The sequence below is a fragment of the Sapajus apella genome, unplaced genomic scaffold (genome assembly GCF_009761245.1).
Source record: "Sapajus apella isolate SASKATOON/1434 unplaced genomic scaffold, GSC_monkey_1.0 scaffold43, whole genome shotgun sequence".
Taxonomy (NCBI): domain Eukaryota; kingdom Metazoa; phylum Chordata; class Mammalia; order Primates; family Cebidae; genus Sapajus; species Sapajus apella.
Genome location: NW_022436983.1, coordinates 6,179,948 through 6,192,510, shown reverse-complemented (window position 1 = coordinate 6,192,510; position 12,563 = coordinate 6,179,948). Strand labels below are relative to the sequence as shown.

Sequence of the window (12,563 nt, the reverse complement as noted above, 5' to 3'; positions counted from 1 at the left end):
CCCCTGCCCCTCCCAGGTCGCCTACTCCTCCCCACCCCTCCCAGCTTCTCCACCACTTCCCACCCCACCCCTGCTCTTCACAGCCTCTCTAGCCCCAACCCCATCCGCACCTCTCTCAGTCTTGCCCCTCCCAGGCTCCCCACACCCCCCCTCCACCTCAGTCCCTCCCACCTTCTCCACCTCCCACCCCAGCCCCGCCAGTCTCAATCACTCCACCCACACCCCACCCAACCGCCCCCGCACCCTAGCTATGCCCAGGCTTGCCCACCCTGGTGTAGTAGCCGGGGTAGAGCTTCTCGGTCATGGGCGCAATGTACTCCAGCAGGAACTTGTGCCATTCCCGCTCAAAGCCGATCTGGTTCATGTGGATGTCAATGGTCGGCACGTTCTCGTAGCCACCCTGGATGCGGTTGTCCTGGAGGTGACCGAGGCCAGTGTTTAGGCAGAATTCTAGGATGGCCCCAGGCTCTGTCTACTCCCCTCCCCTCCACCTGGGGACGTGACAAGGCCATGTTATATTACATGACAAAATTGAATGGGCTTTGTAGATACAGTTAAGGCCCCTAATCAGTTGACTTTGGGTTAATCAAAAGGGAGACTACCTGACCTACTAGGTAAGTCATGGAAAGAAAGACTCTTTTTTTGGAGACAGGGTATCGCTCTGTTGCACAGGTTAGAGTGCGGTGGCACAGCTTCGGCTCACTGCAGCCTCAACCTCCCAGGCCTAAGTGATCCTCCCACCTCACCCTCCCGAGTAGCTGGGACTACAGGCACACACCACCATGCCCAGCTAATTTTATTTCTTTTTTAAAAAATTTTAATTTGTTTTTTTTTTGAGACAGAGTCTTACTCCGTTGCCCAGGCTAGAGTGCAATGGCACAATCTCGGCTCACTGCAACCTCCACCACCTGAGTTCAAGCGATTCTCCTCCATCAGCCTCCTGAATAGCTGAAATTACAGGTGCATGCCACCACACCTGATTGATTTTTTTGTGTATTTTTAGTAGAGATGGGGTTTCATCATGTTGGCCAGATTGGTCTTGAATTCCCAACCTCAGGTGATCTGCCTAACTTGGTTTTCCAAAGTGCTGAGATTACAGGTGTGAGCCACCGTGCCTGGCCACCATTGCACTCTACCTGGGTGATAAGCAAAACTCTGTCTCAAAAAAAGAAAAAATTAGTTGGGCATGGTGGCCGGCGCCTATAATCCCAGCTACTAGGGAAGCTGAGGCAGGAGAATCACTTGAACTCAGGAGGCACGGGTTGCAGTGAGCTGAGATCACACCACTGGGCGACAGAGCAAGACGCCATCTCAGAGAAAAAAAAGAAAGAACTTAGAAAATGAGAGGTGGACTGGGGCTTGAAGTGCATAGGAGATATGAACGTTGTAAAACTGTCAAGAGATGAAAAATTCCTTTCTAAAGTTTCTCTTCTGTGAAAGGGGTGAGGGCAGAGTTTGCTTACTAGGTAATGTTGCCTTTAAGTACAGTGGTGTATTTTTATTAAAGATTGTGCTCTTTTATCAAAATCCTATGGAAATAAATATTCTGGGATCATTAAAAAAAGGAAAAAAAAGGTGCCTTAGGCTGGGCATGGTAGCTCACGCCTGTAATCCCAGCACTTTGGGGGGCTGAGGATGGCAGATCACTTGAGGCCAGGAGTTCCAGACCAGTCTGGCCAACATGGTGAAACCCAGTCTCTACTAAAAATATAAAAATTAGCCAGGCATGGTGGCACATGCCTGTAGTCCCAGCTATTGGGGAGGCTGAGGCAGGAGAATCACTTAAACTCGGGAAGGGGAGGTTGCAGTGAGCCAAGATCACACCACTGTACTCCAGCCTGGGTGACAGAGACACTGTCTCAAAAAAATAAATAAATAAATTTACACACACAAACACACACACACACACACACACACACACAAAATTAAATAAATAAGTATACAGAGATTAGCTGGGCATGGTGGCACACGTCTATAATCCCAGCTACTTGGGAAGCTGAGGCATAATAATCTCTTGAACCTGGAAGGTGGAGTGAGCCAAGACCGCATCACTGCACTCTAGCCTGGGCAAGAGAGTGAGGCTCTGTCTCCAAATAAATTAATTACTTAAAGAAAGAAAGAAAATGAAATGGTGCCTGGTTCATGACCAGCCCAGGTAACACAGCAAGATCCCATCTCTATTATTTAAAAAAAGAAAACGGAAACAACGGTGCCTGAAATTTCCAGGTCAGGTACAGGTGTGGGATCCTCACTCAGGGGACACAGAGCCTCTCACACTCACCAGGCCATCTGCTCCTGGTATCTGATGAACCTAATGCCTCTCATCCCACCTTGGCCTCTTCCTCCTCATTCCTCCTGGGGGAAGTCTAGGGAAGGAAGCTAAACCACTCCAATAGCAAACCAGGAACTGAAAACCTAGTAGCTTACGGCCAAGGTGGCTCAAAGCCACACAGTGGCATTGGCAGCTTGGGGACCAACTCCATCTCAGGTTTCTCAATCCCTCTACTCCTCACTGCCTGCAGACACCCCTGCCAGCACTCCTATGTCAAGAGTTCCAGAGAGGGTGGTTGGGCCAGCTTGCCAGGAGAAGACCCCAGACAGTAAGTGGCACTGGTGGAGAGGTGGCCTCCCTGCGGCCCCAGCCCAGGCATCAGGGTCCCACCTTGTTGTCGCCCAGAGACCACTGGCCAAAGTGCTCCATTTCCTCCACCAGCTCGTCGCAGGCCTCTTCCGTGAAGATGGGGAACCAGTAGACATCCGGGCAGGGCTGGGGAGGTCAGGGACTCAGTCAAGGGGGTCCGCAGTGGTACCACCACATCCTCTTCCCTCTGCAGGGCCCCACACCCGAGCCAGGGAGCCCTCCAAGTGTCCCCGGGGAGCAGGGGCTTGTCAATCCTGGAGAGACTGAGTGAGCTCCTAAAGGGAGAAGGAGGCAGAGCCCAAAGACTTTCCCAGCCAAGGTCACAGAGCTACCAGCATCAGGGCCAGGAGAGGAACGTGGGCATGGAGGGAGGGAGGGGGCAGAAGCTTCAGGCTTGGGGGAAGCAGACATTAGTGAGTGGGGAGAAGTGGCCACTCCTTGAGCTGGTCTAGGCACGATGGGCCACAGGAACAATCACATTCAGGATGTTTCTCTCCTTCCTGCTGGGCCCAGGGAGAGAGGGCCTGCAGACCCCCACAGCCAACAGCAGGAAAGTGCCAACGGGGAAGGGCCATCCCGCTGTCCCCCACTCCCATCCCACTGCCCCCCACTCCCATCCCGCCGGCCCCCACTCCCGTCCCGCCGCCCCCCACTCCCGTCCCGCCGCCCCCCACTCCAATCCTGCCGCCCCCCCCACTCCCCCAGGGCAGCCAGTCTCCCTTCTGTGCCCTGCCCCTGCAGCAGGTGAGGCTGGTCCAAGAGGGTGCCCATGGCCCTTACCGTCTCCACCAGCTTCCCCGCCAGGGCCTTGGTGTAGTTCACATGGATGTACTTCTCCTTCCAGTCCTGCAGGGAGTGGGAAGTAGGCTGGGGTGCTCACCATTGACTCAACTGCATGGGATGCTCCAAGAGGGCTCCTCCCCACAGAACCCCCAAAGTGGGAGTGAGGGTGTACATGCCTGGGGGAGGTAGGTGTTCACCTATGCCCACTGGGTGCATGTGTGTTGTCTGGGTGCACAGCTGTGCCCATAGGAGGTGGTGTCTACACATGTATGTACATGTGTGTGCCTGTGTGTACATGTCTGTGGGCTGGCATGTGCATACACCCATTAACTGCAAGCTCCCAGCATCTAAAAACAGTCACAACTGGCCAGGTGCGGTGGCTCACGCTTGTAATCTTAGCACTTTGGGAGGCTGAGGCAGGCAGATCATGAGGTCAGGAGTTTGAGACCAGCCTGGCCAACACAATAAAACCCCATATCCACCAAAAATACAAAAATTAGCTGGGCACAGTGGCAGGCACCTGTAATCCCAGTTACTTGGGAGGCTGAGGCAGGAGAATTCCTTGAACCTGCGAGTCAGAAATTGCAGTGAGCCAAGATCGTGCCACTGCACTCCAGACTGGGCGACAGAGATAGACTCTGTCTCAATTTAAAAAAAATAAAAGAGGCCGGGCGCGGTGGCTCGCACCTGTAATCCCAGCACTTTGGGAGGCCGAGGCGGGTGGATCACAAGGTCAAGAGATCAAGACCATCCTGGTCAACATGGTGAAAACCCGTCTCTACTAAAACTACAAAAAATTAGCTGGGCATGGTGGCGCGTGCCTGTAATCCCAGCTACTCAGGAGGCTGAGGCAGGAGAATTGCCTGAACCCAGGAGGCGGAGGTTGCGGTGAGCCGAGATTGCGCCATTGCACTCCAGCCTGGGTAACAAGAGTGAAACTCCGTCTCAAAAAAAAAAAATAAATAAATAAATAAATAAATGAAAGAAAAGAAATAGTCACACTGCCTCCCCTTCTGATCATCACAGCACCCTCACAGCCAAGACAGGCTGGGACAGTATACCCATTTTAGAGCTAGGATAACTGCGGTCCCCAAAGTTGAGAGGCTCAGCTAAGTCATAGGTGACGGCAGATCTGGGCCACAAACCATGCCTCTGAGTCCTGGTCCCCCCCCAACCAATAGATGGTGTTGCCTCTCTGGACACCCTCCTCTCCCTACCCAAATCCTGCCTATAGCCCGCTGTGGTGAAGGGAGGGTGGCAGGTAGCCTACAGGGGTCCTAGCTATTGTAAGGCTCTGACAGGGAAGTGCCTCAGACTGCAGGATCCCTGGGCCCCTCTGCTCCCAGTCCCTGTGTGCCCACCCCAGCCTCACCTCGGGGTTGCTGAACACCTCCCAGAGGTCGTTGTGCAGGTGGGTGGTGCGGTAGTTGTCCAGGGAGAGCAGGTGGCCAAGGCCGTGCCGGTTGGTCAGGAACATAAACACACCCTGGGGAGAGCAGGCCCAATGGAAGAGGTCCTCCCCCACCCCTCTCCTGCACACTCCCAGACAGGCAACAGGGCAGCCTCCTTCGCCCGCCAGATTAAAGTTCACAAGATCAGAGACCAAGTACGGTCACCCTATGGTCCCCAGGGCCCAGCCCTAGGCCTGACACTGAAGATGTGATCAAGGAAGTCTTCTGAACACAGAATGAAAGAAAAAATGCTTAAAAGAAAAGGAGTATGGACCAGGCACAGTGGCTCACGTAATCCCAGCACTTTGGGAGGCTGAGGCAGGCGGATCAAAAGATCAGGAGTTTGAGACCAGCCTGGCCAACATGGTGAAACCCCGTCTCTACTAAAAATACAAAAATTAGCTGGGTGTGATGGCGCCTATAGTCCTAGCTACTCAGGAGGCTGAGGTAGGAGAATTGCTTGAACCTGGGAGGTGAAGGTTGCGGTGAGCTGAGATCTCGCAACTGCACTCCAGCCTGGGGGATAGAGTAAGACTCCGTCTCAGAAAAAGAAAAATAAAATAAGAAAAGGAGTGTGTTCTGGTCCTGAAATGTTGATCACAGGGGAAAACTTCATCTTGCTGCATGTTAAAAAAAAATCACTGGGCGTCGTGGCTCATGCCTATAATCCCAGGACTTTGGGAGGCTGAGACAGGTGGATCACCTGAGGTCGGGAGTTTGAGACCAACCTGACCAACATGGAGAAACCCCGTCTCCACTAAAAATACAAAATTAGCTGGGCGTGGTGGCACATGCCTGTAATACCAGCTACTCCAGAGGCTGAGGCAGGAGAATTGCTTAAACCTGGGAGGCAGAGGTTGCAGTGAGCCAAGATCATGCCATTATACTCCAGCCTAGGCAACAAGAGTGAAACTGCATCCCAAAAAAAAAAAAAAATTACAAAAATATATGGGGTGGGGTGCAGAGACAGGGTGAGGTGTCTCTTGGGCACATTACTTGGAGTACCTTTAGGTGGAAAGTTTAGTTTTCTTTGGGCTATGTCAAAAATGTAAATAAAATAGATGGTATAAAAACCAGGTCCGTTAAAATGGTCCCTGCAGACCCCTGAGGACCAGCCCTTGTGCCCGATGCCCCCCATTCCTCCACCAGGCCCTGGTGGCTTCTGAGATGCCCTGCTGCAATCTCAGGAGCTCCCAGGCCTATGGTGACAAGGTAGCCTGCCATGAGGGACAGAGCTGGAGGCCCATACTCCCACCTTCCTCATCCAGCCAGAGGCCCTCCTGTGTCCACCCCCTCCTGGCTGACCTGCTGCCGGATGTTGGCACAAAAGGCCATGTCGGGGTCCAGCTTCCTGTGGTGGAAGAGATCTGGGGACTGCAGCTCAGCCCGCAGGGCACTGCCCTTGATCAAGTAGATGTTTGAAATATAGGGCACGTTCCAGACACCACTATGGGAGAGAGAGAAAGAGGGTGGGGGTCTGAGGCTGGCAGCAGGGAAGATGGAGAGGGTCACGGGCTGCTGGTAGAGAGTTGTAGCCTGGTATCTGGGCTGTAAGAAGGGGAAGTCGCAGGCTGGGAGGGCACAATCATGCTGATTTGATTCCCCCACCCTGGACACATGGGCCTTTTGTCAGGAAGTCCTTCTGTGTGTCTAACTACAGTCATCCTTGCTTCAGTTTCACCAGGAATTTGAGAGCAACAAGGACAGGAACACTGAGGAGGGAACTCTACAAGCCGAGGCAGAAGACAGATGAAGGTGTCCCCTGCCCCCGCCCTGCCCTGCAGGTACTCACACACGCCGCCCCTGCACGATGTCCACATAGTCCTCGGAGCGGGCATAGTAGCCATCTGCACTGAGAGCCCCCCAGAAATTCGACCACAGCCTCCCATGCCGGGTCATCAGTGGGGCAATGACGTTCCTGCGGAAGGGAGCGCCTCAGTGGGAAGTCACTGCCCACTGGGAGTGGGAGACAGGACTAGCCAGGGATGGGGGGAGGAGGAGCGGAGGAGGAAGGATGAGGCAGGAGGGTGCCCCTCAACCTGCACACAGGGATCCCCAAGCACCTCACTGGGACAGGCAGCACCTTGGCCAGGGTGTCGGGGGTTTGGCTCTTCTGGTACCTGCTCCCTTCCACGGGGCAGCCAGGAGCAGACAGGGCAGGACACCTTCTCTATCAGAACCTGGGGTGTCAGGCTAGGGGTCCACAGCTCTGGGTAACAGATGAGGTCAAGGAGGAGGAGGAAGAGGAGAAAGAGGAAGAGGAGGAGGAGGAAGAGGAGAAAGAGGAAGAGGAGGAGAAAGGGAAGGAGGAAGAGGGGGAAAGCAAGGAGGGCTCCCACCCTGGGGCCAGGCCAATCCTTAGCAGTGTGGACGCAGACAGGGCAGCCTCACTTGTTCTGCTGGATCAGCAGCCGCAGGCTGTTGGGCTCGGTCAGGGCCACGTCGGCATCCACGCTGAAGTAGTAGGTGCAACTGCGGTCCTGCCGGCACAGGTCTCTGCGAGGAGGAGGACACAGGGTCAGTGCACCTGATCCTGGAGCCACCCTGGCGGCTGCCCACATCTGTGGCCACAGTCTGGCTTCGTCACATACCAGCCAAGGGGCTTTAGAGAGTTCACACCAGCAGCCTCTAAGGTCCCTCCCAACTCTGAGTCCAAAACCCCTGGACTGCTGGGCTCTCTCACCCAAGGCCCAGAGCTTGGCAACTGGCATCGAGTGTCCTGAAAATCCTGGCACTGGGAAGAACACAGCCCACAGATGCCTACACGACCCAGGGTGGGGAGTAAACTGGGGCTGCCTTTCTTTTTTTTTTTTTTTGAGACGGGGTTTCGCTCTTGTTACCCAGGCTGGAGTGCAATGGGGAGATATCGGCTCACTGCAACCTCCGCCTCCTGGGTTCAAGTGATTCTCCTGGGGCTGCCTTTCCAATAAGCAATTTGGTAACTTGTACCAAAAAACCTTAAAAATTTATATTATTTTTGTTTATCTGGTATAGGACTCAGATAAATGAGGTCTATAAGCCAAACTCTGGCCCTGCCTGCTTTTATAAAGCTCATGGGCTAAGAACACAACAGCTTTATGTTTTTCATTCATTCATTAATTCATTCATGAGACAGAGTATCGCTCTTGTCACCCAGGCTGGAGTACAGTGGCATGATCTTGGCTCACTGCAACCTCCGCCTCCTGGGTTCAGGTGATTCTCCTGCCTCAGCCTTCCCCGTAGCTGGAATTACAGGCACGCACCACCACGCCCAGCGAATTTTTGTATTTTTTAGTAGAGACAGGATTTCACCATGTTGGCCAGGCTGTCTCAAACTGCTGACCTCAGGTGATCTGCCTGCCTCACCTCCCCAAGTGCCAGGATTACAGGGATAAGCCTGGAATCATAAGATTTATGATCCAATGCTTAGCAGAAAGTTTGCCAACCTCTGATCTGGACTGTCTGACTCTTTTAAAATCAACATGAATTACTTCTTTGTTTTTATTTTGCTTTATGAGACAAGGTCTCACTCTGTTGCCCAGGCTGGAGTACAGTGGTGCAATCATAGCTCACTGCAACCTCAACTTCCAGGGTTCAAGAGGTCCTCCCATGTGGGGATCACAGGCATCAGCCACTGCACTTGGCTGTTTCTTTGTTTTTAAGTGGTTGCAGGAAAAAAAAATCAAAAGAACAATCATATGAAGGTCATCGCCGGGTTGGGGTGGCTCATGCCTCTTAAGTAGCTGGGACCACAGGTTGCAGCCACCACACTAGGCTAATTTCCTTTTTTAAGAGATGGAGTCTCACTCTGTCACCCAAGCTGGAATGCAGAGGCACAATCATAGTTCACTGCAGCTTCAACTTCCCCAACTCCAGCAATCCTCCTGCCTTGGCCTCCCAAAGTGTGGGGATCACAGGCATCAGCCACTGCACTTGGCTGTTTCTTTGTTTTTAAGTGGTTGCAAGAAAAAAAAAATCAAAAGAACAATTATATGAAGGTCATCGCCAGGTGCGGGTGGCTCATGCCTGTAATCCCAGCACTTTGGGAGGCTAAGGTGGGAGGATAACTTCGAGCCACGAATTTGAGAACAGCCTGGGCAACACAGAAAAACCCTGTCTCTACAAAAAATAAAAATAAAAAAATTAGCCAGGTGCAGTGGCTCACACTTGTAATCCCAGCACTTAGGGAGGCTGACGTGGTCAGATCACTTGAGGACAGGAGTTGGAGACAGGCCTAGCCAACATGGTGAAACCCCGCCTCTACTAAAAATATAAAAATTAGCCAGGTGTGGTGGCATGTACCTGTTATCCCATCTACTCAGGAGGCTGAGGCAGGAGAATCACTTGAACCCTGGGTGGGGAAGTTGCAGTGAGCCGAGATGTTGCCACCGCACTCCAGCCTGAGTGACAGAGTGAGACTCTGTCTCAAAATAAATAAATAAAAATAAAAAAGAAGTTAACTGGGTGTGGTGGCACATGCCTGTGGTCCCAGCTTCTTAGGGGCCTGAGGCAGGAGGATTGTTGGAGCCCAGAAGTTTGAGGCTACAGTAAACTATGATCCTGCCACTGCACTCCAGCCCGGACAATAAATGTGACAGCAAGCTAGGCCAGGCAGGTAACGGTGGCTCACGTCTATAATCCCAGCGCTTTGGGAGGCTGAGACGGGCAGATCACAAGGTCAAAAGATCAAGACCATTCTGGCCAACATGGTAAAATCCCGTCTTTACTAAAAATACAAAAATTAGCTGGGTATGGTGGCACACGCCTGTAGTGCCAGCTACTCAGGAGGCTGAAGCAGGAAAAATCGCTTGAACCTGGGAGGTAGAGGTTGCAGTGAGCTGAGATTATGCCACTGCACTCCAGCCTAGCAACAGACACTTCATTTCAAAAAAAAAAAAAAAAAAAAAGGAGAGTGACTGCAAGTCTCAAAAAAAAAAAAATTACATAAAAGTCAAATTTCAGTGTTCATAAACGAAATTTTGCTGGGATGCAGCCTCACTCATTCATTTACGTATTATTCATAGCTGCTTCTGTGCTACTAAGGCAGAGTTGAGTTGAGTGGCTGTAACAGAGCCCGCAGAACCAATTTGCAAAGATTTATGATCTAGTCCTCAGCAGGAAGTTTGCCAACGTTTGATCTGGACTGTCTGACTCTTCTACAGTCAACACAAATTACTTCTTTCTTTTGTTTTTGTTTTGCTTTATGAGACAAGGGCTTGCTCTGTCACCCAGGCTGGAGTACAGTGGTTCAATCAAAGCTCACTGCAGCCTCGACTTCTCAGGCTCAAGAGATCCTCCTGCCTCAGCCTCTTGAGTAGCTGGGACCCCAGGTTCGAGCCACCGCACTTGGCTAATTTATTTTTGTAGAGATGGGGTCTCGCTACATTGCCCAGTCTGTTCTCCAACTCCTGGCCTCAAGCGATCCTTCAGCTTTGGCCTCTCAAAGTGCTGGGATTACAGGTATGAGCCACCCTGCCTGACTTTTTCTTCTTTTTTTTATAATAAAGGAAAACACTTGAGATTTGCTCCCTAATTGTCAGCCTTTGTCTACTTCTGCCCCTAGTCCTTCCTCTTTCTCTGATTTGCTTCCTGAACCCAAATGATGCAGCTCAGCCCTGCTCAGGAGCCCAGGGGTGGGCAGGACAGAGGCTATTTCCCCATTTGACAGATGGAAACTCCAAGGCCCAGAGAAGGGCAGGAACTTGCTAGAGCACACACAGCCTTCTGGACTCCCATCACTCAGCCTGCTGCTCCTTACCACAGCCACAGCTCCCCTGCCCGCCACTGTCAGTGCAGAGAACCGCGGCCCACAACTCACGCGCCCATGTTCCTGGCGTCTGCATTTGCCATCCGCACTTCAGGGCCCACCAGCTTCACAGACTGGTACTCACTGCCGTGCTCTGCCAGGAACTCTTCCACCTGAGTCTTGTGATGCTGCTCCTGGGGGTGTGAATGGGGAACGGAAAGGAGGTGGTGAGGAGGACACGGCTTCCACCCAGGGACTGCAGCACCTCCTGACACTGCCAGGCTGTGCCCCTTCATCTCTGGCACCCTTGGCCATCTGCTTTCCTGTCTCCAGACCTTTGCCCACACCAGCCCTGTGCCAGGAACGTCCTTCCCTGGCCATCCTTTGCCCATTCTCCCCTGACCAGGCCAGACCTCCTAAGAGCCTCTGACAACAGGATAGAACTCCGCCACCACCCCTTGGATACCACATCCAGAGACACTGTCGATTCCTGGATGTGACCCAGTGATCTACTTTGTTACAAAACGTGGGCTGGGCATGGTGGCTCATGCCTGTAATCCCAGCACTTTGGGAGGCCAAGGCAGGTAGATCATCTGAGGTCAAGAGGTTGAGACCAGATTGTCCAACATGGTGAAATCCCATCTCTACTAAGTAAAGTACAAAAAAATTCACTGGGTATGGTGGCGGGCACCTGTAATCCCAGCTACTCGGGAGGCTGAGGGAGGAGAATCGTTTGAACCCAGAAGAAGGTGGAGGTTGCAGTGAGCCGAGATCAAGCCACTGCACTCCAGCTTGGGAAACAAGAGAGAAACTCCATCTCAAAGAAAAAAAAATACAAAAAATTAGCCAGGCATGGTGGCACATGCCTGTAGTCCCAGTTACTCAGGAGGCTGAGGCAGGAGAATCACTTTAACCCGAGGTGGAGGTTGCAGTGAACTGAGATCGTGCCACTGTACTCCAGCCTGGGTGATACAGCAAGACTCTGTCTCAAAAAAGGAAAAAAAGAAAACCAATTTGACTGCCACCAGGTACAGTTAGGAAGGATTAACAGGGACAGGGATGACAATGGCTAGAAGCACCATGTGCTTCCTGTGCGCCAGGCACCTTTTACGAACTTCACATGTCAACTTGTTTAGCCCTTGCAGCACTTCTGTGTGATTGGACGATTATTATCCCTATTTTATAGATGAGAAACTAAAGCCAGAGTGGCTGAGTAATGTGCCCAGGGTCACACAGCCAATAAAAAGAGCAGTGCTGCAATTCAACCCAGTCCGACTCCAAAGTCAAACCAGTGATATGGGGACACAATCCACCACCCACTGCCATTTGGCCCAGGTAAGCTAGATTCAGTGAGACCCTCAGAGGTCTCGGGCTACCTTGTGAAGCTGAGCCCTAGACCCAAGCCACGTGATAAGCCCACAGAGTGCCTGCTACTCACGTGGTTGTGGATGAAAAGTCGAATGTGTTTCCGGGGGTAGTGGAGCCGCAGGAGCCGCTGGAAGAACAGGGACACGAACGGCGTGGGCTGTTCGATGAACACACCGACCAGGACGGTGGGCAGAGCTTCATCCTGCACCAGGGAGGGCGGCATGAGAGTCCAGCTGTGTCCAGCCACGGGGGAACCACATCCTGCCACAGCGCTGCCACTCCACCCCAGGGTGGCCCAAGGGAACCAGAGCCAGAGTCAGAAGCATGTGGACTTCCCAAGAAAGGTGCCTGGGCCTTTCCAGGCAGGGGGTCCAGGGGGCAGGGAAGCAGCAGGAGGGCTCCCGGGGAGGGAGCAGCAGGAGCCCAGGCCTGGAGCGAGGACCCAGTTGAGGGCCTGCCATCAGGAAATCATGGCTGGTGTGGTGTTCAAGGTGAGCCACAAATGAGAAGTGTGCCTGAAGGACAAGGCAGAAGAAAGCAGAACCTGGACATCTCAGGGGAAGCGAGATACATACAGTCTGAGAGGGCTGCCAAG

At 52.7% G+C, this 12,563-nt stretch overlaps 1 protein-coding gene across 1 annotated transcript in view; it reads right to left on the bottom strand.

Moving 5' to 3' along the window:
• Positions 1-244: 244 nt before the first annotated feature.
• Positions 245-12,563, bottom strand: part of PLOD1 (procollagen-lysine,2-oxoglutarate 5-dioxygenase 1) — a 33,891-nt gene continuing 21,572 nt past the window's right edge. Inside the window, exons 9-17 of the mRNA XM_032301206.1 lie at positions 12,039-12,170; positions 10,673-10,794; positions 7,267-7,371; positions 6,668-6,793; positions 6,181-6,322; positions 4,797-4,910; positions 3,422-3,487; positions 2,663-2,767; positions 245-415 (exon numbers count right to left, since the gene is read on the bottom strand). Coding sequence (XP_032157097.1) covers positions 245-415; positions 2,663-2,767; positions 3,422-3,487; positions 4,797-4,910; positions 6,181-6,322; positions 6,668-6,793; positions 7,267-7,371; positions 10,673-10,794; positions 12,039-12,170 — 1,083 coding nt within the window. The remainder of the gene's footprint in view (positions 416-2,662; positions 2,768-3,421; positions 3,488-4,796; positions 4,911-6,180; positions 6,323-6,667; positions 6,794-7,266; positions 7,372-10,672; positions 10,795-12,038; positions 12,171-12,563) is intronic.